Genomic DNA, 24,531 nt, shown 5'->3' on the forward strand with positions numbered 1-24,531 from the left:
CCGTTACACCAAGCGACGCCGCTCGCCACCTGAAACCAGCCCAGGGACCCAGGGGCTGCGCCGATTTCCACTCACCCCTGAGCTAATCCGCACCTACACCGACCTGAGAGAGGTCGCCGAGCAGGGACACCTGCCTGCCATGTGAAGGGAGGTTCCCACGAGAAGCAGGGCTGGCTTTAGACACAGCTCCAACCCCTCCTCCCCCAGGTCTGCAAACCAATCACCGCAGCTCTGAACCAAGGCAGGAGACGTGCACCTGCCCGGCCCGACACCTCGCACCGACGCTGGGGTGTATCGTAAGCTGTTGGCCAGGTCTGTGTTTACGTCCCCAGGACCTTGGTATTCCTGTGTGAACGGCTCTATTCTACCGCCCACACCGGGCAGAAACCAGCCCCCTAGCATGGCCAGGAGTCCCGCAGCCTCTCCCAACCCTGCCTGGGTCACTTTTTCGGAAGGACGATTCTGACGGGACAGTGTCGCTTTACAGCACCGGGGTCTCACAATTCACATCAAAGCTGCTGCGCTGTTTGCAGACAGAGGTTCCTCGTGGAGGTTTTCAATGCAGGGAAACGAGCGCCAGGATCTCCTGTCCTGTAATCCCAGCCTGACCCATCCTTCCCAGCACGTGGGACCCCGAGCTCTGCTCCGTGCTGACGGGCGGCTTTTGCAGCCTCGCATGGACACTCGGTGGCTGTTCTGAGAACTCTTCAGATAAGTGGTTCAAGGGCTGAGAAAAAACCCAGCCTGTCCCCAGCAAAGCGGGTTCCCCCTCTTACCTTCTTCTGAACCACGTCTTGCCAGTTGATGGCCGTGAAGAAGCGGTGCTCCATCACCTCCTTGGCGTCGGTCGGCCCTCCGCCTAGCCTGGGGACACAGAGCATCTTACTCCCTGGCCCGCGCTCCAGGGCCTCGGCTACGGGCACTGCTTTCCAGGTGCCATTTGAAATCCGGTCAGTCAGATGGTGCCTGTGACGAACTGGGACTGTTCTTGCTGGGGTGTGGGAATGCTGACAGGGGAGTGTGACTNAGGAAGCCGGGGGTGCAGGGCCCTGAGTTCCCCGATACTCCGTGACAGTGCCAAAGGTCAGGGAGCCCCTTGTAAAGCAGCAGGATCCCGGCCAGTGTCGACCAGCAACACTGAAACCAGCGCATCGACCTAGGCTCTCAGCCTGGCCCCGCTGGACCGTCGGTGATCAGCTGCTCTGACCCCCTGGCCAAGCCAGGCCAGAGACCTGCCCAGGGAAGACCCTAGAAGCTTTAAGCCCTGTTCTCCTGGGCAGGAGCCGAGGACACTTCGCCTCTGGTCTGCACCTACCATGGGGGATCTCCCAGCCCTGACCGTCTCCCTGGCGACCGACGCACCTGCCGCAGAGCAGCCGCCAGCGAGAGCTGGCGCCATGTGCCCAGCACCCACCCACCTCTGCTTGGGGTCCTTCTTGAGCAGCCCGGCCAGCAGGGCCTTGGCCTCGGGACTGAGGGTGCGGGGGAAGCGGATCTCCTCCATGAGGATCAGCTCGAAGAGCCGCTCGTGGTCCTGGTTGTAGAACGGGAGGCGGCCACACATCATCTCGTACATGACGACGCCCAGCCCCCACCAGTCCACAGCCCGCCCATAGTCGTTGTCCTCCAGCACCTGTGGAGGGAAAGCGGGGGGCTCGTGAGCGGTGGAGAGGAGTCCGGCTACTAGCCCCCCTCCCCTCCCCAGCCCAGGACAGAACCCAGGAGNTCCTGGCTCCCAACCCCCACCTCCACCCCGCCCCGGGACAGAACCCAGGAGTCCTGGCTCCCAACCCCCACCCCCACCCCTCCCCGAGCCGGGACAGAACCCAGGAGGCCTGGCTCCCAACCTCCCCTGCTCTAACCACCAGACCCCCTTCTCTCCCCGAGCCGGAACAGAACCCAGGAGTCCTGGCTCCCAACCTCCCTGGCCTGGGTCGGGGCGGTGTTATCGTAATACACCTAATACACCCGGATGAATACCTCCGGGGCCAGGTACTCCGGCGTCCCGCAAAAGGTTTTCATGGTGGCGCCGTCCGTTATGCCTTCCTTACAAAGCCCGAAGTCCGTGATCTTTATGTGGCCGTCCTTATCCAGCATCAGGTTCTCCAGCTGAAAGGCAGAGAGGGAGCGAGGGGGTTAGAGCTCCGGTTAATTCCGCTCCCTCGTCCACAAGGAGCCGAGACGGTGAGCTCGATGGGGCGTGGGGGCTAGTCCGCCACCATCGTTAGGCCAGGTTAACGATCAACAGCAAGTCAATCCTCGTCAACCCCAGAGTGATCACTGCGCCGGACGCGGGCGGTCTGGCTGTTTCGGGAGCAGCCCGGATTCCCAGCTGGAAGCCGCCTCTCCTCGCGGGTACAGTGGCCGGGCAGGAAGGCGAGCCAAGGGTTGGGTAAAAGAGGAAGTTTTTAACTACCCGCTCGCCAGGCCGTGCTGGGGGCTGGGACGGAGCCCTCAGAAGCAGGGACAGGGGCGAAGGGCCCTTGCCACCTGTTCTCCAGACGCCTTCCTGCAGTGACGAAATCCAGCCAGGGCACGGCGCTGCTGAGACACTCAAGGGCCTAGTTTCCAGCGGCTCTGAGCACCGACTCCAGCTGCAGCCCCAGCGCCCAGGGAGACGGCTGATTGCCCTGACATTACCTTGATGTCCCTGTAGACCACGTCCCTGGAGTGCAGGTACTCCAGCGCCGACACAATCTCAGCACCATAGAAACGGGCTCGCTCCTCCGTGAACACACGCTCTCTCGAAAGGTGGAAAAACAGCTGGAGGGAAGGAAAACCGAGCGGGGGCCGTTAGTGCGAAGGCAGCCAAGTGAGGGCCGATGGCTCTGGCAGGTCTAGGCCGGCGGGTGCGTCCGACGCGCATTGCCCTGGGCACTCAGAACGCTGACAGCCCCCGAGGAGGGAGAATGTACCCCGAACCCGGCAGTTCAGAAAGGGTCCCTCGAACACGCCTGGGTTTCCCTTGCCAGGCCCAGCACTAACAACGCTGGAGGAACTCACAGCAGCGGCACTGCGCAGAGCTAGGAGAGGCTGGTCAATGCTGCTGGCAGGACACAGCGTTAGCCACACCTGCCGTGGGTAACAATCCCCCCCATAGCTGGGAGAATGACGTTCCTACGGCCAGATGCCAATCAGCGATGGTTAGGCAAGGAACCCAGGAGTCCTGACTAGCTGGCCTGTGGGGGCAGATTTTCCTGTGTCACAGCTCCTTACGGCAGGGCCGGGGCCCGCACGAGCTGCTGTAAGACCTGAGAGCCCCCAAGTGAGACGATGGATGAATTGACATTCTGCCCTGCCGCAGAGGGGGGTGGGGAGGTCAGTCACAGATATGGGCCATCTTCCTGCTGGCTCCTCTGCACCCCCCCACGGTCTTGGCCAGCCCCCCTCAGCAGTGCGGGGGGCAGAAGGGCTCCCGAATGTCTCCCCTCCCCCAGCCCGTGCAGCCGTTTGAGGTGCCTGGCTGCACACAGAGGACCCACCTCTCCGCCGTTGGCATACTCCATCACGAAGCACAGCCGGTCGTTGGTCTGAAAGGCGTATTTCAGCGCCTGCAACAGAGGGAGTGGTTGAGAAGAGGCAGTCGCCGGCTGCATGGCTCGGCGTTCCCCGGGACTGTGGTGCTCTGACTCCAGCTCCCACGCCAGGGAACGGCGGAGCTAGAATCCCGGCTCCCAGGCCGAGCGGCACGCCCAGCCCAGGGCCTCAGCTGCCAGCGCCAGCCTGGGGCCAACGGCAGGAGCTGGGCACTGGCACATTCATTTCCCAGTGCCCACTGCGCAGCCCTGGCTCGTGCTCCCTCCCAGGTGGCTGCCCGGGAACCGACAAGCGAGAGATGAACGCTCTGCGCCCGGACACCCAGCTCGGGGCCGCCCCTCCCAGGGGACACTGCTCAAGGAGGTGACGCTGTGAGTCTGAAGGATCTTTCAGGTTTAGGCTGGCATGAAAACAGGCCACTTCCCTGGCTGGCACGCCCGCCTCGCCCGCCTCGAGACCCGGCTGGCACGCCTGCCTCGCCCACCCAGAGCCCCCGCGGGGGGATTTACCGTCAGGAAGGGATGCCTGCTGTTCTGTAGCACTCTGCTCTCTGTAACCGTGTGTGCCACCTCATCCTGCAGGGAGACAGACCCCGCAGAGATCAGTCGCGCGCTCAAAGCCGGCCGTGCCACCCAGCCCCAGAGCCACAGCCGTCGGCCTTCGAGCTGACAGGTGCGGAGCGGAATCCAGCCCGGGGGGCGGGCGGCGTTCGCACCCAAGGGGAACAGCTGCCAAGGCACAATGCTCACAGCTGGCCAGCAAAGCATGGGAGAACACGCTCGCGTCCCCTCAACTTTAAGGGAAGCGGGTGCTTAAGTGTGTTGCTGACTCAGCGCCCACAGTCCCCCCCATTTATTGCTCTAGCCCCGAGGAACCCCAGCCAGGTAGCAGCCCCCATGGCGCCAGGTACTGTACAAACACCACAGACACAGCCCCTGCCCCAAGCAGCTTACAGCCGAAGGCGGATGGTGACGGGTGAACACATTAATTTCTAAGTCTTTGAAGCACAGGTGAGAATTTCTGCCCCTGCTCCCAGAGGCAAACACACAGCAGACAGGAGAGAGACGGACAGCGAGCGTAACCAGCAGAGGATGACGTTACCTAACGACGTACAGCACATGCCTGTGGGTTTGGAATACGCCTTGTTTCGGCTCACTTGGCATCTGCCTTCAGCGAGCTGCCCCCAAGCCCCTCCGCGCTGACCCACCCAGAACGTACCTTTGCAATGATGACTTCTTTCCGCAGGATCTTCATGGCGTAATAGCGCCCAGTGGCCTTTTCCCGCACCAGGATCACTTTGCCGAAGGTGCCTTTCCCCAAGAGTTTCAGGTAGTCGAAATCGTTCATGGTCTAGGAAGAAAGGCAGACGGGGGGAGGGTTAACGCGCTGCCACACGGGACGGCTGGAAGGTGGGGAGACGCCGACCAAGGGGCCAATTGAAAACTGAGGGGTTCTCCCGCTGTGGTAGCTAGTTCCAGCCCGGGTACAACAGCCCACGGCCAGGACACCCAGCTACGCCCCACTCCAGCCCTCTGGCACCATGGAGGGCAGTTCCACCGTTGCCGTTTAAACCACGGTCTCTGTGCCAACCGGCCAACCTCAACCAACACGGAGCAGCCTCTTGTTCCAGATAAATATTTACGGTAGTCACGGGTAGGGGTTTGCAGAAATCACGGGGCCAAGTCAATTGTCCCGTCCCCCCCAGCCCTCGATGAAGACCCCCTGGAGCTGACAGAAGGTGACTGGAGAAAGGGAACCGTGTTTTAGACAAGTCATTAGCAGGATTCACACGTCCGTGCGGCGCAGGGAAAGAAAGCACAGTGCGTTTCTGTAGCAGGAGACGGGGATTCCTGAGCGATCAGCACCCGTGAGGGACCTAGGTGGAGTGACCCCCCATCTCAGCGAGTGCGCAGGAGAACCTGGCCGTGGGACGGTCGCAGCTTGGAGTGAGGAACGGACCCAGTGTCACGACTGCGCCGGGGGTTCTGACCTTCCCCAGCCTGTGACCTCACAGTACAGCCGAAACAAGGTTTGGGGTCCCCCCCGCTGAGATCACGCTAGGCGCCTTACTGCTTTCGCCCGGGTCTTGGTCACGGCCACTTCCATCTCCTCAGCCCCGGTGGTGTCGGTGGGGGAGCCGCACTTGTAATCCATCGTGTCTTCTTCGGGCTCCTGGTTCTTTAAGCTGTTGGCGACGGTCTGAATGGCGTGCATCCACTCCTCCCTGCGGTGAACACGGGGGTCAGCGCCTGCCACAGCCTGGCCCGGCACCAGCGCTGCCGCTTACAGAGGGAGAAGACCACAACAATCCCACCCCCGGGCAGCAGCCCCCGTCAGAGCTCGGCTTTGCTCTCAAGGCTCAGCAGGGAGCCGGGAACCCACACACCGCTACGGATGCCCACTCTGCCAGCAGCTAGCGGTGCCCGAGGGTTCCTGGGGGATCAGTGGGGTTCCCCAGACGACGCGCCCGTCGGCGGGGAGAGTCTGTCAGTGTGCAGCGATTCTCCGCGACCCAGCGCCTGGTGGCCCCCTTCACTCTGGTGCAAGGAGAGCGTCACACCCCTGCTCTGCGGCCGATGGCCAGGCAGAACCAGCCCCAGGTCTGTAAGGCCCAATCCCACGCACCCCGCTGTGGCTACGCTTCCTTACGGGGGAGGGGACCTGCTGTCCCAGCGTGCAATGCTCCAAGGCAGGCCACGCCTGCGCCCCTCGGGCTCCTCGCTACTTCCTGTCACGGCTCTCACAGCCTGGGTACCTCCACGCCAGCAGCTGGGCAGCGGGAAAGCGTGGGGCCACCCCTGCCAGTGCACGCGAGCAGCAGCTCGCACACCTGTCCCGGTGGCAGCTGGCACTGCCTGACCTCGCCAGAGCTCCCAGGGCAGCAGAGGCTGCGGGGCAAGGAGCTCACTGCCAGACCCCTCTAGTACGTAGCGTGTGGCACGGGCACCAGCGTGGCCCATTCCGCAGCACGGAGCTGGGACTCGTGGGAGAAATTCCAGCCTGGGGCCCAGAGAGTCCGTCTGCCTCCCCTCTAAGAACCAGGCACACCCCAGCTGGAGCCGTAGGTTCCTAGCTTGGCCTTCCGATGCAGGATCACACGAACACTCCTGTCCTGCCACAGAAATACTTCACTTCCCCGTTCCCCCACCCTCTGTTCAGCTCACAGTGCCGCGCCCGGCATGCGGGGAGCCCCTGCATGTAGCACCTGGAACACCGGGGAGCCCCCAATCTTGGTCTAGGGTGGTGGACACACCCTTCTCCCTCTGCTCCCGTCTCCCCCTTGATGTGGGGAGAACATCTGCCTCTCAGCAGGTCTGGGAGGGCTGGCTTGCCAGTGGTGGCCAAGGAATCTGAAGACCAAGAGCTAAGTTCCCAGAGAGCCCGGCCCCGCCCTGTCCTGCCGCCCGCCAGGCCCCGTGCTGCGTGATGGGCGTGGAGGAGGCGGGCGCGCCGTGACGCAGACAGGAGCGTTCGGCGCTGCACCTACCGTTCGTCCGGAGAGTCCACGTGAAAGGTTCTTTCGATGACAGTTGTCCACTGCAAGCACCGAATGACGAAAGTGTTCGGCCGGGGCCGCTCTGTCTTCATCAGCTGGCATTCTGGGGGCAGAGGGGGGGGGGAAACGCAGGCTACCACTGATTTCTGAGACCAAGTCCCCTTTGCTAACCCGCAACCTCCTGAACTGGCTCCCTGCTCATCGCAGGATCCCGTTAAAATAACGACCCTGTGTCTTTAAATGCCTCCCGTCAGCCTCACCTACAGCACCCCGCCTGCACCTCCCGGTACCGCATCTGCGGCGTGCCAGCTTCCTTTCAAAGATGGTAGCCCGTCCACACCAGGGCTCTCAATGGGGCCAGCACTACTGGGACTAAACCTATACTAGTCCCGCATGCAAACGCTGCCGAGCTGCTTGCTAGTCTCCCACCCCGCGACAGGCCAGGCAGCGCTCGGGCGGGGGGTGTCACGTCAGAGCATCGCAGCGTGAGAGGGAACGCAGCTGCTGGACGCGCCGTTAGCGGGGCACTCATGTCTGGACAAGTTTGTGCCACCACATCCAGCTCTAAACAGCACCATGGCACAGAGACCCTGGAGCCTGACCTCTCCTCTCAGCTTCAGGGGGGACGTGGGCTCTGTGAGAAGGGGGCCGCCTGTTTTCCCAAGGGGCCATGCATCTGCTGAGGAGAGACACGGCTGTGTCTCTTGGGTGTCCCTGCACCTCCGGGTTTAACCGGCAGACGTACCTGCGACCGAGAAGTTGTTCAGAGGTGGCAAGCTGTGATCGGACGTCTCGGGCCGCTCCTTGTACCCAATGAAAGAGCCGTCGCTTTTCAGAAGAAAGTACCTGGGTCTCCATGTTTTAATGTACTCCCCTGGAACAAAACCGTATTGCGCCTGGCGTTACTTCACGCCTCGCTCCGTCCCTTCGCTACAGAGCCCGCGTCAAACCAGCTCCCACCCCGACGTCGGCACCGCAGAATGGGAACACCGAGCCGCTGCCCTGCTCTCGGCAAGGAGCCAGCCAAGGGACAAACAACCGAATTTCATCGGAGATGCTCCAGAGATGCGGGATTCCCGCTGACCAACTCACAGCGCTCTCAGCTCCCCACAGCCACTTTGGGGCTTTAGCAGCGAGAGGCTGACACACAGCCAAGGACACCGAGACCACACCGCCAGGCCGCCCAAGAGTGGGAGAGGTTCCACGCCGGCCACACTGGGCCAACACTTGAGACAGATCCTTAGTGATGAAATGGGGGGGCCTCTAAGGTATTTCAGGAGTAACCTCTGGGGGAAAAGCAGGAGTTTGGAGGTTCCTTTGGGGCCCGTGTGAATCCCAGTAAGGCAGGTAAATAGCCTTATTTCCCAGGGAAGCCCACCCAAACCCAGGCAGGCAAAGTGACTTGCCCAAGGACATAGAGGGAGAGTGGCAAAGCTGGGAACAGACCCAGGAGTCCTGGCTCCCAGGTCCCTGCCCTGACGTCAGCTGAAGTGGCCGGCTCTGCGGCTGTTTTAAGGGACGTGGTGTCACTCGGTTAGCACCTCTCCCCCCACTGCAGCGTAAGCCGGCAGCACCAAAATCAGCCGGACTGCAGCGCAGCCCCTGGTCCTGGGGCACCATGCCAAGGACGGAAATAGCACCGACTCCTGACCCCCTGCTCTCTCCCCGGCAGAGAGGAGATGCCGGGCGGGCATTGGAGTCAAGGGAGCTAAGCGGGATCTGTCCGAGCTGCAGGGCTGCCAGCGCCTACTCCCGAAAGCGCTCGGCAACCAAGGCGAGCACAGGCCCACCTTCAGCATTGCTATAAATAACCCCCGCGCAGCTGCTGCAAGGCCCCTGCACTTCCAATAGCCCATTAACGCTAAAAATAAAAGCGAGCGTTGGCACGGGCCACCCAGAGGGGATGCCGGCCTGGAGGACGTGCCCTATGCTCCTGCGGGTCGCCCTGGCAGCTCCAGGAGCGAAGCCAGGCCAGCCACACCCGGGTTGAAAGCACTACTGTTGCTAGCACCACTTCTCCAGCCCCCGTTCCCGGGACGTTTACTGCTGCAAGGGGGGCTAGCAGGCCCTGCTCCGGCCACACGCTGCGGCGCTTAACGTGGGTCTCAGAAATCATCTTTTGTCGGCGCTGGCCAGGGAACCGGGCAGACAGCCTCGGCCTGCGCCCTGGCAGCACAGATCTAACCGTGCCGCGAGCAGGGCCCGGGACAGAGCTCTCCCGCGCGGGCTGCAGATGGAGCGAGCCGAGGGCCGGCTCTGAAGCCCATTGAAGCCAATGGAAAGACTCCTGCTCACTTCGGCTCAGGCCCTAGCTGCAGCCTGTGCCCAGCTCGGGGAAGGGCTCCTGTCTCACCTGAGTGCCCTTCCACCCCACGCTCCGGGCGATGCAGGGAGAGGGGAGGCTGGGAAGCTGGGTACCTGAAAACCGGAGCCTTCCTTTTCCCCGCGGCGCCCCGAAGCCGGAGGGATGCCGCTAAGCCAGGCACAGCCCTCAAACAGCCGCCCCTTCTCCGCCAGGGAACACTGAGCCTCTGCCCTGAGCCGCCTTCCTGCAGCAGGAGGCTGCACCTTCCACTCAGGGCCACCCCGATCCCTTGGCACAGCACGGCAGGGAATCGCCCCGGAAGGGGATTTCCTGCCCGAGGCGTGACGGAGCCGCCAGACGGGCCCACAGGCCCGATGAGAGGAGGCAGGATACAGTCGCGGTTACAGCTCGGCTTTCAGAGCGCTGGCAGTCCCGTAGGTGCTGTGCACGGACAGCAAGGGGAACAATCTACCTGCTGTTGGAGTCAGCGGGTCAGAGGAGAGCACCATGTGCCCTGCACCCTGGGCGAGCAGACTCAGGAGTGAAGCTTATCGCAGGGCGCCGGAACGGCCTGCTGCCGCACCAACAGCTAGGGCCTGGGTTCACACACAAGTTGCAGCAGTTCAAAAACCAGATTAGTTCAGCAAGTGCAAACACCTGTGTGGACACACTTACATGGGGTTAAAACAGGCTCCATGGGTTTAACTCGCCTAGAAATTCACAGTGCAAACTAAAGCAGCACAGGCCAGTTTAAACCCTGTCAGCGTGTCCACACACAAAGCTGCACCGGTTAAAATCCCACCTTTAGTTAGGCTGGTGCGATTGTGTGCCCCCACACGCCCCACCTTCGGGTGGGAGCCTTACCTCTCTTGTGCAGCCAGCCTTCTTTGACCACTGACACGTCGTTCATGTTGGTGCCCCAGCTCCCGGCCACCTCTGCAGGGCAGGACAAGGAACCAGGGTAGCGCTGCCAGCTGCAGGACGCGCTGCGGGCGCAGTGAGCGTCTGTGGGAGAAAAGAAGCCGTTTGCCATCGCAGAAGTCACTGGACGTCCGGACGGAGCTCCCACGAATGCCGCCACCAAAGATCCAGTGTCGCTCGCCACGGGATCCGAATCCGCCCCCTCCGCCCGGAGGGCTGAGCACACAGCAGCGCTTGCCCCCGTGAGCTTACAAACCAAGCCAAGGCAGACAGAGTGGTGATCAGATGTGCCCTAGCCTCTGCCCCCCCGTGCCCAGTGCCCTCTGCACGCGCTGCACGGGGCGAAGCACACGGGGACGCCTCAGAGACGCAGCTCTCCCGCTGATGACAGAAAGGCAGCATCAGTAGGAAACCGCCCCCACACAGGGTATCAGTAAAAACTCCCCCGCTACATGGACGGGGAATCAGCGCCCTGCTTGCAAACACCCCCGAGCTGCAGGGAGAGCCCGCTACCTGCTCAGGCAGCCAGCGAGGTGTTTACCTCCGTTTCCAGCGACCCTTATCTCCCCGCAGCACCATGTGCTACCATCACTGATGATAAAAAGCCTTGGAGATAAGAGGCACTAATCGCACATGCTCAGATCAAAGACACTGGCGGGGAAAACACACACGCTGCACAGGCAAGAGCCCTTACAAAACAAACAGCTGGAGAAAAATTAATCCCAGTCACCTGACAGGCCTGGGGGGGGCAGGGCCAGGGATTGTCTTGGAAGCCCGGCCCACGTGGCTGGCCCGGAGCCAGGATCGCTCCCCGGGAACCTACGATGCTCTGTTGTCCAGGCTGGTCAGGGAAAACTCCTGCTAGCAACCGGGCTGAAGCACCCCCGGTCTGTCTCCAGTCCAGAGGGAGGGAGTTCGGGGCTCACCCCAGCACAGGGCAGGACACATTTGCCTGCGGCGCCCCTGTGCCGAGCCCTCTCCCTCTCGAGCGCCGCCTGGCTCGAGGCACAGAGCACTAGTGATGGCGCACGGGTACCGGGGGCTCCCGGGCCGCTCAGCACTTCCGCTGGATCTATTTTCACTCCAGCAAGCCCGGGAGCCCTGCAGGAGCTTGGCTATCGGGCTCCGCTGGGGCGCTGCACGGCGAGGCAGGGAAATCAGGCTGCTCCCCTCGAACCCGGGCAAGGGCGCTTTCCTAGGCCAGGCTGGAGCCCGGCACGCTGGAGAGCCACGAGACCCGCAGGAAGGTACAAACATACAGGCCCAAGGCCGGGATTCCACGGCCCAGCAACAGCACCACCGGCTCCTGGCTCTCCGGTCTCTTTGGGCCTGGTCCTTCCTCCCCATGCCTGCCTCATGCTGGCCCACCCGTTAACTCCGCACGACCCGGGGCTGGTGGAGCAGAGGGATCCTCTCCCCCCACATCAGCGATCGCTCGCCCCGGACTAGCTACTTGGGTTCAGTGACTGCACTGTGCGAGCCACCGGAGCCGGGAAGTTCCCACGCTGTGCTTCAAAGACCGAGCTCCAGGCAAGCTAGCAGCCACGACAAACAGCAGGATTGAAGTAGGAAAACTAAGCAAGATGCTAATCGGAATGACAGGACTATAATGAGCAAAGACAAGGGTAGAAAGAAAACGTCATGTCACTAGAAAGGCAGCTGGTCCCAGCTTTGCAGGGTATAAAGATACCCTATCTAGCCCGGGCTAGTTCCACCTCGGACGCCTTAGCATAACCGTGCTTTCCCGGAACCAACTCAGGAACGGCAAATCAGAGAACACCCCGCTCATTTTCAGCACCTGCTGTGCTGCTCCCTTTCTCTGGGACATTTCCTTTCCTTACAACTCACCTTGGCCTCACGCGGGACTCACTCTTCGCTCTACTTCCCCCATGTTCCTGCTGCAGAGGGAACGGGCGAAACGTCACGCCGCCGGCTGTCTGCCTCGGCTCCAGGGCCACCTGAACAGGAGCAAGTGGGGCTGGGACAGTTCCCCAGAAAGCTCCAGCCCGTTCAGCGGAACAGCTCAGATCGTCTGTCAAGAATTCCTTGGCATCGGAGGCCTACCCCCTCGCCAGCTCCCCTACGCCCGCCAGCGCGCACCCCTTTGGGGAACTAGGTTCTCCTCACTGGTGCTCTAGCACGAACATGCTTCACCCACTCTGGGCTGAGGAAGGGAGACTTTCCTCACTTGTCCGGTTTTCCTCGGAGATTGTCTGACCAGCCCAGACGCTTGGCCAGAGCTCCTCTCCGCTCGCATCTCCGGAGGGCTCGGAGAACTATGTCCAAACATCTGGAATAGTCCAGGATCTCCAAGAGAAAAGCTGGTTGGCCACTGGAGTAACTGAGGTTGAAGACCAGGGGACCAAAGCTCGCCCCATAAGACCAAAATGGCAAATGCCGAAGAGGCGATGTGTAATATTGCCCGCCTGTGGGCATACACAGAGCGGGGGCTGCGTCGATTTGGAAATACCCTCACAGGCGCTTTAGCAATATTTAGCCCTTGGCAATCACAGGGGCTTTTCAAACAGATCTGCCGAACTCCTGAGCGAGGGAAACCGGCAAAGAGAGCGGGAGATGTGCCAGCCGGCGCATTTGGTGGAGAAAGGGCCGGAGGACTCCAGCGCGCCGAGCTTCCAGTTCGATGCTCAGATTGTGCCCCCAGTTTTACAGAGAATTCTGATCCACACCCCAGCAGACAGTGAGTGGGCCGGGCGTGGGCCACATGCAGCCACAGAACTGCCCAACTTCTCTCCACAAGCTCCACGTCTGAGCTAAATAAACCCCGCACAAATAAGGCGATTTAATCCACATGTATTTTCATTGGCAAAACTGACCAGAAGCAAGAGGGGGAGAAAGACGCCATCACTCTGATCCCGGCAGACAAGTTTATACAGAACTACTCTTGCAATCCTAGCTAACAAACAAAGCCGGGGCTGCAACTGGATTTCACTCATTTACGTAAGAGTGCTAACGGTTCAGCAAAACGCCAGCACTAGGACCATCTTCCCGTCGGGACCTGGGGCACAGAGGGCCCTGCCTCGCGTAAGACAGGACAGAGAAGCCACCGCAGTGCTTACCCCAGCTGCTCCCGCACAGCGCGAGTCCGAGGCTGCGAATGCACAGCCGGGTCTTCCTCCCGCGCAAGGCAAACGGTATTTGCAATAGGCTAGAACGCAGGTGACCGGACAGCAGCTGGAAAGACAGAGCCATGTTATTTGGGGAGAGCAAACCAAAAGGTTTCCAAAAGGAACCATCCTCTTGCCCAAACGGCCAGGCTTCACAGGGGCCTGTTGGCACCAGAACGTAACCGTCCCGGCCGTCTGCCGAGAAACGCCCCAGGAACAATGTGTGGGTGAAACAGGCCAGACCAACAGCCTGGGGGGTGACTGCGCCCTCGGGAGATGCAGACACCTGAGACTTGGCAGAAGAACTGACTTCCTGGAAGTGCCCATTCGCAACTCTTGTTTTCCCCACCAAGGAAGATCACCACCAGGGACTTCTTTGGAGGCTAGGCAAAGGGCGGCTCGTCCAGCCCACAGCCCGGCGGGGCTTGCTTTGATTTAATAAGAACCCCTAGCTTTTCATCCAGAGAGCTCAAAGCACTTTACAAAGGAGAAAACTAGCATCATCCCTGTTCATCGAGGGGAAACTGAGGCCCGGGGATAGGAAGTGGCTCACCCACAGTGACCCAGCGGGCCAGTGGCAGAGCTAGGAGTCCCAGTCCAGTGCTCCACGCAGTCCTCTTAAATGCCACTAGCAGCACCAGTCAGATGAACGGCAAACGTGGCCCCTCCCCTACCAATCTCCAAGCGCAGGAGGTAACATTACCCCCGTCCTACAGAACCGCCGGCCAAAGCTACGTACCGCCGAGAAGAGACTGGAGCCCGGGACCGAGCAAGCCGTGGCTAGCTAGAGATGAGACGCAGTCCCAGCGTCAGTGCTAATTTTAGCAGATTAACAACGAGATTATCAAGGGCTGGAATTTCTGACACCGCCTTAGGGTCCCCCAGGTCCTCGGCCTGGCCACGAAGCCGGCAAATTGCCGGCGGGTGCAGGGACGCCCGCGAAGAGAGAGAAGCCATCTGGGGAACGCCAACAATTCTGAGGAGGTGGGAGCTATTCTGGGCCAGCAGGTGGTCAGCACTGTGGGACACAGAGCAACGGCGAACATCACATGCCTCTAAGGGTGACGAGCTCACCTGTATTGCTGACTGTGGCATGCACAGCCCGAGCTGGAGCCGAGACAGACCAGCCCTTTGCAGATGAACCACGGCTGGCTCTGACCCACGGGGAGAAAGCTGCGCGCCTGTCTTTGGGGTAAGGCAGTGGGGGGTCTGGGAATGTCTGCCACGCACTTGGCCCCCAACAGACGACACAGGGTAACGTTTTCAGACGAGTTTAAGTCACTTATGAGCCAAAGCCACACTGACCTTCCCGCTGGCTCCTCACTCATTTAGATGCTTCTGAAACGTCTCCCCCAAAGTCTCTTCCCTGAGCAGTTTGCAATCAAAGAGCGGTTCGGATGGACCCGTCACCTGCCCTGCCCTCACCAGCTCCGCAAGCAGTGGCATCAAAGCCCGGGGTTCCCCACACGCTCCTCGGGTACAGAACAAGCCAATGGACAGCGTCCCGAGAGCTGAGCTGATCAGTTTAACCCTGGGGAACGTGACGCCCCTTTGCACAAGTGACGTGCGGGGCGTTTGAAACTCACCCTGGGATTCTGAGACTTTACTGGGCAGCCGCGCGCAGGGAGAGAGAGCAAAGGGACGTCCCTGCTCACGCACGCCAGCCATAGCCTGAGAGGATGGCAGCGAGACTGACCCTGCGACCTTTAGAAATAAGCGAGGAGAAGCCAGGCAGCACGCGCCTTGGAGCCTCAGGGGATGCAATCACTTCGCAGTGGCCATTCGAGCACCGCTTCTGACTACGATCTCAGCGCTTGGCCGGGCTGGCAGGCTCCCGCAGGAGAGCCTGTAGGTCACCAGTTGGAAACCAAGTGAGCTCAGCACCAGTCATGCTGGCACTGCCCTCCAATGGCAGGCTCCCGGGCTCCCCTTGGAGGGCCAGACTTGCCAGTCACCTCCGCTACAGAAACTGAGCTCCTCCTGTCCTTCACTCACACACGTCTCTGACATCGCACTTTTCTTCAGGAGATCTCGGAGCGCTTCGGGGACCCCATCCCGGTGCCCGTGTAAGCTTCTCCCTGCTCCTACGAGGGCTGGACCCTGAAGATTTTGGGCCCCAGGAGGGTCAATCCAGCACCTCTGCTCACTTTCACTAGATCAGCTTCCCCCCGCCCCCCCCAGTTCCTTGCCGGGGAACAGCCAGAGCCCACAGGTGGTTACAACGCCACCAGAGATGTCTGGAGCCGTCCCAGGCTATAAGGACTGGAGCACAAGCACTGCCCTCCCTAACCGATCCCTGCAAAAGCCAGGCTGGCGCTCGCCACAACCAGCCAGTTCGGGGCCTGCGTTCTGGGTGATCGTAAGGGGCCCTGCTGGCCTGGAGATATGACGTGTCAGGTGTGAAACGACGGCTCTTCTGAGAAGTTTCACTGCAGCTACGTGAAGGAAGGAGTGCCCAGTGGTTAGCAGGCTAGCTGGGGACTTGGCAGAGCCAGGTTCGAGTCCCTGCTCTGACGCTGTCTTCCTGTCTGACCTCAGCGCACCAGGGTCTCCGTTATTCAGCTCCTGCCTCAGCTGAACGTCTATTAAAGATGGTGAGGTGCAGACTTATGGGCCCCGGGGCCATGTGAGAACGCCAGAGAGAGACAGGGGACAGCCAACAGACAGCTGCTGCAGGGACTGACCTATCGATTTGCTGACCGAGCCGGCAGTACTTTAGACCCTTGCTCTGAACGCTCAGTCCCGCAGGTCACAGGTGCCCGGGGCAGCGTGCATGGACAGCGCCTGTCCCCGCAGAGCGCTGCCCTCCAGCAGGGATTCCGCACAGCATGCGTTGGGGGCTGGGGCGCCAGGCCTTGGGGCACGCCCATAGAAAGCTGGGGTCATTGGAAATGAAGTCATTGTTCAGCGACTTGGAGGCTGGAGGGACCGTTACATTGAAAAGTCTGACGTCCCACCCAGCACAGGCCAGAAAACTGCCCCCAGGCCTTCCTGCTTCCAGCTGGTTGAGCGGGTGCGGATTTTCGATCCAGCCTCTCTGTGCATTTTCCTAGCTAAGGCTCAGGAGACCAGAGCATCAGCCCCTCGGGGGGTTGGCTCTTCGCTGGGGGCCTCAGTTTCTGTCAAACAGAACTTACGTTAGGGATCTAACCTCCCTGAGCAGCGCTGGAAGGGTTAAATACTTGCAAAGTGCTTGGAGATCCTCATCGAGAAGTGATAGTCACGGAGGACAGGTCCCTCAATGGCTACGAGCCAAGAGGGTCACACACAACCTCAAGCTCTGACGGCCAGAAGCTGGGAGTGGACGCCAGGGGACGGATCACTCGATGACTGCCCTGTTCTGTTCATGCCCTCCGAAGCAGCTGGCACTGGATTGATCGGTGGCTTTAATGTCAGAGGTGTGGGGCGGGAATCAGCTCCCGGCAGCAAAGGGTTAATACTCCGTGGCGCAAGGAGAGATCTCAAAGAGAGAGTGAAATGCAGAGTCTACAGAGAGGGGCAGGTCTCTGCAAGGTAGCTCACACCTGCTGGCCCTCCTCCCAGGGGGCATCCAGCACGGACTGCAGGGAGCAGTGCGGCCGGCTGGCCCCGCTCCCCCTGTTGACTAGCTGGCAGTGTGACTCAGCTAAGTACACACTAGATTGTTTACTCCTTTCAGGATGTGCAGAACGGGAAGAGGCAGAGGAGTGGTTTGCGCTGCTAGGATGGAAGTGTCTAAAGCACAGCTCCCCTCGGGCCCCGGGGGCGGGGGGTATCCCGTGCCAGCGGAGCCGTACCGCCCTCGGGGTCCCTGGGAAACAACGCCCCTCCTCCTCTCGGGCACCCAGCCAGCCTGGCTGTGGATGGGCACAGCCCCTCCCCCTGTTTATGTTTGACAGTCACTGGAACAAAAGGCTCAATAAACATTAGTTCTTCCACTCGGTTGTCTGACATCCGACACCCTTTGGCAACCCTCTCCAGCGGCTCCTGCACGGCAAACAAGTGTTTATTTCATCTTGCCAGCCAGGCGACCCAACGCGGGGCTCGGCTTGCAGGGCCACAGGAGATCATCTGTAAGGCTGACGAGGGCTGGGCTAGCCGCGTGCGCTGGGGCACGACCCCCCCAAAGACCTCGGCCATTCCACACAGCGAGGGATGAGTTTTACCATGTCTGCGCGCGAGACGGTTCCGTTCGCCACACGTCACCACATCCTGTATTTCTGCCGAGTCTAGTATTTCGGCTGGTCAAACATCAACAAGAGAAAAGGAGGCCCCCGAAGCAAGAGAAAACCAAATGTGCAGGGTGACAGAGCTCCAGCCCCGAGGTGGCCTTGCTTTCACCTCTGAGATAGGCTGAAACGGGGCTGCGTTCACCTGTGTCAAAAGATGCCTGGTGGGGGGGATGAGGGGGTTCCCAGTGACTCATTTCTGGAAAACAAGCTAGAGGGAAATAACACACGTCGATAGCGTCTCCACTGAACTCGGAGCGCCCGCCCCCCCGAGCGGTCAGGCTGTGATTTCCCAGAGAACGTAACTTATTAGCACGACTTTGGAAGTAGGCCTAGCACAGCTCAGTCGGGGCGTCTGACCCGCACCGCGACAGCGCAGCACTGCACGCACAGAGAAAGGAACAGTCCCTGCCCCAAAGCACCTACAATCCAAACACACAAAACAGAGGCAAGGTCACGATCCCCCCAAGTTGCCAGAGGGAGAACTGAGGCCCAGTGGTTTAAGTGACACGGGAAGAGCATGGCAGAGTGATGGATGAACCCAGATCTCCTGAGTTTTACTCTAGTAGTGCCTTCACCACAATACCGCCAGGGCTCCTGCGTTCTATTTCTAAAACTACTACTGGCTTTGGCAAGTCCACGCTTCTCTTTCTCTAGCTATAAAATGGGGATAGTAATGTACCTCGCTCAGAGGGATTACAAAGTCTTGAGCCAGCCTGAAACAAAGTGCAGGATCGTGGCCTTCAATATCGCAGAAGCACCAAGCTCCTGACATGAAAGGTGCACAGGCAAGATTAACTGTGGTGTTGCCTGACTTAATACTTAAACTGTACCAAACTGATGAGCTCCGTGGCTTGTTTTTAACGACAGTAAGATAAAGGCTAAGCAGCCCTGCCAGCACAAAGCATTCCAAAACCCAGAGAAAGGCCCGCCAAAAATCACGGAATTGGTTTAAGACACACGAGTATACAAAATAATAGACATTGGGATTCTTTTGATTTGCTTTCTGGGTCAGGTTTTCAAGTGTTTCTCCACAGCCCAAAGGGCTAGGAACTTATTTTAGTTTAAATGAAGGCCACGCTATCACCAGCTCTTGACTCCAGGAGCTGGGGATTGATGGAACATGGCAAACCTCACAAGAGTTGGCAGTGCTGTATGAGAAACCCACATCTCACGGAGAGTTCACTACTGCCCTGCGCTGAATGGGGCTGTGTTATGGGCACTGCCCGCTGCCTATGGTAATCGAGGTAAACGACAGCGCATGGCCCAGGACAAGGAGAACCTGAGCCTTCCATTCCATCACTGAGCTCCATCCAACATCACTTCCTGGAAGCCTGAAACAAAAATCTTTCATGCTTTCATTCTGTCACCCCCTGAAAAACCACAGACTAACCAAAGAGAAGAAAAAAATAACAGGCCACACTCCAGGTTCACCTGCGGTCCCAATTAACACGTGGCAGAAACGAAAGCCACACTGACAACTTGAACACAGTGACTGATGGCTTGTCTGGATGTCAGCAAAGCATTGACACTGAGCGTGATGGTTAACAACAGCTTCAAACAAGACCAAGATGCGCATGCTTCCCCTTCCTCTGTCACGAATCAGAGCATCAGCATCACGACTAGGCAACTAGGAGACAAAGCAATTCCGGCAGCACACCTCCAGCAAGTACACATGCTCCTTTTCCAGCAGAAATCTGAGCTACAGACAAAGGGCAGATTTAAGAAGCACTGTAGACATATCACCCCATTTCTACGAATGGGATCACTGAGGCAGAGATCAAGAGACCTGACAAATTCATAGGGAGAGTTAGTTTGTATGTTCAAAGTTGCTTCAGTTTAAAAGCATGACTTGAAACTGGCCCCATTAAATTGGTGCGAACTCCAGTGTGGACATTCTTAATTAGATTTAAACCCGGGTTATATAGATTTTGCTTAACTCTAGTCCTAAAATCGACACAAGCAGAGTTTAAGGGTGTTCCCAGAGGGGTTTGCACCCAGTTCAAAGTCAAAGTGGGGCAACTCTGACACCAGACAAGGCTGCGGAGTCAAAGCCAGCCTTTGGCTCTGGCTTTGCTAATTAAGGAAAACATAGAAATCTGCCTCTGCCCGACAGATTGCAGGGATGCGTGTAGACATGTGCAAAAGCCCCATGGAATCCCTGTTAAGCCGTCCACCGGGGCCAGCGAGGAGTTCTGTCTAGGAGGAGGAGAGCGCGCTCACTACGGAACACGGGCGCTTTCTTTTGGATACAGAAGCTTGTCCCCCGGATGCGACACGGCGGCTGCTTGGCACGGCTGCTGGAGCTGGCCTTTCCTTGGTTGGGTTTTAAAAGCTGCACAGGCTGCAGCGGGATAAATCACGGCTCCTCATTGACTGTCAGCCAGCCCATGCTCACTTCCAGGCAGTTGCAAAGCGTGGCCTGAACTTTACAGCGGGGGAAGATGCTAAGAATAAAGGGGTATCTTCTCACTAGCAAGAAGCAATGGACTGGAGGTCACGGCTGCAGCATCAGCAGAGTCATCTGCCATGGGCATAAATGACAGATGCCCTACAACTCACAACAGGAAACTTACAATAGGGGCAGGACTGAGAGGGCCTAAGGAAGCACGTTGGCTAACGCAAACGAGCAGCGCCTCCCCTCTCGGCGGCCCTGGGAAGCAGAGGACACTGCTTTGCGGTTTTCTCAAAGTCTGCAAAGAGTCACTTTCCCCGTTCGAACCCTCCTCCGCAGCCCAAGGCAGCGGGACACGCTGCAGAGGGTTGGTTCGGTTTCTTGCCCCAGACAGACTACGTCAGCACATTTCACCCAAAGGGCCGAGAACGCGGGAACTCAATCCCACAGGCGGGGAGCCTCACAAACTGGAATTCCACAAGCAAATTCCACGGGATTCAGAGGCCTCTGGACCCACATGCCTAGGTCTGCAAACAGCTTTGATGTTAAACACTCCAAGTGTTCCTCCAGGAAGGGGAAATAAGGCCTAGTTAAAGCGTCCGACTCACGGTTGGGAGGGTGTGTAGGCCACGAGTCACATCACCGACAATAGGCAAGATTTGTGGATTCTGTCATGTCCTGGGTAGTCACTTCCCTTCACTGTGCCTCACTTTCCCCATCCCCTTGAGTGGCTCTTCTAGCTGCAAGCCCAACGCACCCTATGCCGGTGAGTTACTGATTAGTCTTGGAGTTGCACTAGGCTAGACACCCCCACAGCATTACTCACCTAGTCCATTACAAGTGCTCAAGAGAGGTAAACACGCGGTTACCGTCTCCTCCTACTGCACCCGCCCTGAGCACCTGCCCACTCGTTAGTACTGACGAGCTAAGAACCCAAGCAATGACAGGGACCAAACTTGGGCCAGGTCTACACTCAAACGTTGCGTTGAGCGAGCGCTGTCGCTTGGGGGTATGAAAAATCCACACCCCTCAAGGATGTAGGGAAGCCGACCTACGCCCCAGTGTAGACCGCACCAGGTCAACGGAAGAATTCTTCTACTGACCTAGCTCCCGCCTTGCGGGGAGGTGGACTTTCTATGACCATGGGCGAAGCCCTCCCATCACCGCTGTGCTGCCGCAGGGTTTCAAGTCTAGACAAGCGCCACATGTCACTTCTGACTGGCCACATCACAGGACAGGTTTGTTTTCTATGCCAGCTTCTCCGGACCATTAACACACTGCCTCCTCCTGCGCCAGCCCGTCAGATAAAGGGACTTCCACCGGAAACAGACCATCCACTGCTCTCCCTTCGAACAGCGCTGAACAAAACAACCACTGAACTGCCCCAAGAGGATCACCCCGCTAACCCGACCGCATGTCTCTGCGCCGCTGTTCCAAGCTCACTTCCTGATCACATCCCGAGCCGTGGAGATGGGGATGCCTCACAGGCACTGGCTTGGTATCCCGCTGACAGATAACGGTAGGTACAATTCCTACCACACAAGGAGAAGCCGTGGTTTACATTCCTCTGGAAAGACAATGCTCCTACAGAGCGTCACTAACCAGCTAGTTCAGACCACACCGCACGTGCAGGCTGGGACGCAGAATGCAGGGCAGGACAGGTATTTGGAAAAGACCCTGTGCACAAACCTGCACAAAGTTCCTATGAACAAAGTGCATCATTTATAAAGGGAGGGTCTATTTTCCCAGTTACTCCTTGTCCTGAAAATTCACCCACCCTAATCGCCAAGTCTGCTGAGCAGTTCTGGCCCCAAATTGATCACAAGTGCCTCCACACTGCAACAGGGAACATTTCTGAAAAATGTCGTCATCTGACCTTGAACCTGTTCTCTGATTAAAGCACATTTCTGTTCTCCAGACAGAAACATCTTTCATTACAAATCTTCCTTCGGCTCAGTGCTCTTTCTGCCCAAGATCTGTAGCTTCTCGGCAGGTTCCCCGGTGATCCACTATTTAATGGTAATAAGTAATCACAGCACATGGCCTTTCTACAGCCCTCCTGTCAAGAGGATCTCACAGCTTTCCACACGTTAAGCAAGCCATGCACCTCTCCTTGGGAGGCAGACATTAACCCCCGATGGTAAAATTAAGATGGGACAAGCTGTGTGACCTTGGGCAAATCAAATCAATGGCACAGCCGGAAACAGAACCCAGGAGTCCTGGCCATTACACTTCACCATCTAACCATTAGACTTCACTCCCCTCCCAGAGCCAGGGAGAGAACCCAGGAGTCCTGGCTCCCAGCCCCCCCTGCTCTAACCATTAGACTTNCTCCCAGAACCAGGGAGAGAACCCAGGAGTCCTGGCTCCCAGCCCCCTGCTCTAACCATTAGACCCCACTCTCTCCCAGAGCCGGGGAGAGGATCCAGGAGTCCTGATTTCCAGTCCCTGTTCTATTAGCCCAGACTCATTTTCTGGATGGCTGCCATGCTTCAGGAGGCGCGCGGGGAGGTGAGCATTAGTAAAATGACCATGTAGAAGCTGTACGTATTCCAACCGCTTTACCTGTTCCAGTGGAAAGCTGAGAATCCCCTCTTACATTCCTGCCCGTTTCTCACCAGGCCAGCTCTGGTTACACACTCAGCTCCCACTGGAAGGGGACAGTCTTGAATGAAAAGCAAACAACCTTAATTGCTTACAACTGACCCTTGACTAAATTTGGGGCAGACACTGCATCTGGCAAAGGAGAGCCTCTTCCCCACACAAACAGCCCCGTAGCCTGAAATTCGCCTCTACCATTCTCCGCAAGATCGCACTTCACCTCCTTCCCCCCTTGCAACTCCAGCCTGCAAACCCGAAGGTTGAATAATTATCCAGAGCGCGGTGTTTTTACCACGCTGCAAACACTGAAAAACGAGCGTTTTGCTCAAAAGCGCCCCACTGAAGTCACTGCCTTCAGAGCGGACAGATGGACATAGTTAATACAGGAGGCAGTGCAATCCACTGGTGGCAACGCTGGACCAGCATTCAGAGAACCTTGCTCCTGTTCCCAGAGCTGCCACTGACCTGCTGAAACCTCAGCTGAGAAGTTATTTCACCGTTCTTGCGCCCTGGGTCTATCTTGTCTTAGCCTGTCAGCTGTTTGACGCAGGGTCTGTCCAGCACAATGGAGCTCTGACCTCAGCTATAACCAAATCCAAGTGCCGACACAAGTGATAGCGTTAAAACTTTTCGAGAGTGGAAAATCCAAGCAGGCGAGTTCCAGGAAGCGAAGATTAAAAGCTCAGTATTAACTTAACCCCCTTCATATTTTAAGGCCTATGGAAATCTGCTTTTCTGTATTTTTCAATGCCAACACAAGCTGGGATTTCTAACACAACCTTATGTACAATGCAGAGCAAGACTGCACCTGCTGCCCAAAGCACACACATAAGATGGGAACAACCAGAACATCAACTGCCCACTCGCCAATTTTAACTTGACTGTAAGCAAGCAGACAAGTGTGTTTTCAAAGCCCCGAACGGGATTCTGAGTTATTTTTAGTATATTGCCTCGTTTATTACACAGCTTTCCCATATTGACAGCAAACCATATTTGCTATCGAGGGATTCTGATGACAAGAAAGAAGCCACAAGAGTGAAGAGCAAGTGGTTTTCAGCCCTGTCACTGGCATGCAGAGATAAAAATACAGTCTTACAACTTGCTCAGTTTGGATGTATTTTTAAGTGTTTATGGTTTTCAAGTGGCAATGAAAAACAGAAGCCAAACACTAGTTTCAAAGATTTGCATCTCTACCACGTCCTACATCCTGTCCTGTGGATAAAACGGCAAGGAGCAGATGCTTTCAAAGAAGTTTTAGTGACATTCTCTTAGCGTTTCGGAGTCTAAGTTACACGGGGATTCTCCACGAGGAGAAGACACCGTGTCCGTAAAGCACAAAGGGTGAAAGCGCTGGGACAGCTTCGTAACACACATTCCTAACAGGATAGGCCCTTCCCCAGGGCCCCCACGCCGGTGAGATTTCAAAGGAGATCTGGGGAGGCAGGTGCCTGAGCGTGTCTGGGACTGGGGGACACTCTAGTCCCGAGCTAGCAGGGCATCCAGCAGCACAAGAGAAAGTGGTGTCTGGGCGCTGGAGAAGGGGGACGGCGCAGGGGAGCGGGTGGCCAGCGCAGAGCCCTGAGGGGCCCTGGAGAACGGAATCACATACCAGAGCCCCCTCCCCCAAACCCTCCCCTGGACAGAGAAACCCCAAGTTCCCTGCTGAACCTTCCAGGGAGACCCCCCAGCCCGGCCCCCCCACAGCCCAGGGGACAGACCCGCCAGCCCGGCCCCCCCCGCAGCACTCCCTGGGGGACCCCCCGCACCACGGGGTTCGGTGCCCCGAGGGGTCTGGCCGGTTCCATCGGGAGAGGGGGAACGGGGTGCGCGGGGGGCGGGTGTCCCGCCGATACCATCCCAGGGCGGGCAGGGAGATCCCGGCTAGGACCATGGCGGGGCGGGGGGGCCCGGGCGGTACCATGGTGGGGGGGGGGGGGGGGGGG

The 24,531-nt window shown here is 58.5% G+C and overlaps 1 protein-coding gene across 2 annotated transcripts in view; it reads right to left on the reverse strand.

Annotated features, from left to right (window-relative positions):
* Positions 1-24,531, reverse strand: part of AKT2 (AKT serine/threonine kinase 2) — a 30,908-nt gene that overhangs the window by 5,127 nt on the left and 1,250 nt on the right. Inside the window, exons 1-12 of one of the 2 annotated variants that reach the window (XM_034792188.1) lie at positions 10,801-11,094; positions 10,203-10,343; positions 7,779-7,907; positions 7,025-7,136; positions 5,608-5,761; positions 4,756-4,887; positions 4,047-4,112; positions 3,483-3,551; positions 2,641-2,763; positions 1,981-2,109; positions 1,419-1,633; positions 777-864 (exon numbers count right to left, since the gene is read on the reverse strand). In XM_034792188.1, coding sequence (XP_034648079.1) covers positions 777-864; positions 1,419-1,633; positions 1,981-2,109; positions 2,641-2,763; positions 3,483-3,551; positions 4,047-4,112; positions 4,756-4,887; positions 5,608-5,761; positions 7,025-7,136; positions 7,779-7,907; positions 10,203-10,248 — 1,263 coding nt within the window. In that variant the 5' untranslated portion in view covers positions 10,249-10,343; positions 10,801-11,094. Of the gene's footprint in view, positions 1-776; positions 865-1,418; positions 1,634-1,980; positions 2,110-2,640; positions 2,764-3,482; positions 3,552-4,046; positions 4,113-4,755; positions 4,888-5,607; positions 5,762-7,024; positions 7,137-7,778; positions 7,908-10,202; positions 10,344-10,800; positions 11,095-24,531 lie in introns of those variants that run through there. The other variant, XM_034792187.1, reaches the window with a different exon arrangement.

The sequence above is a fragment of the Trachemys scripta genome, chromosome 16, assembly GCF_013100865.1.
Source record: "Trachemys scripta elegans isolate TJP31775 chromosome 16, CAS_Tse_1.0, whole genome shotgun sequence".
NCBI lineage: Eukaryota > Metazoa > Chordata > Testudines > Emydidae > Trachemys > Trachemys scripta.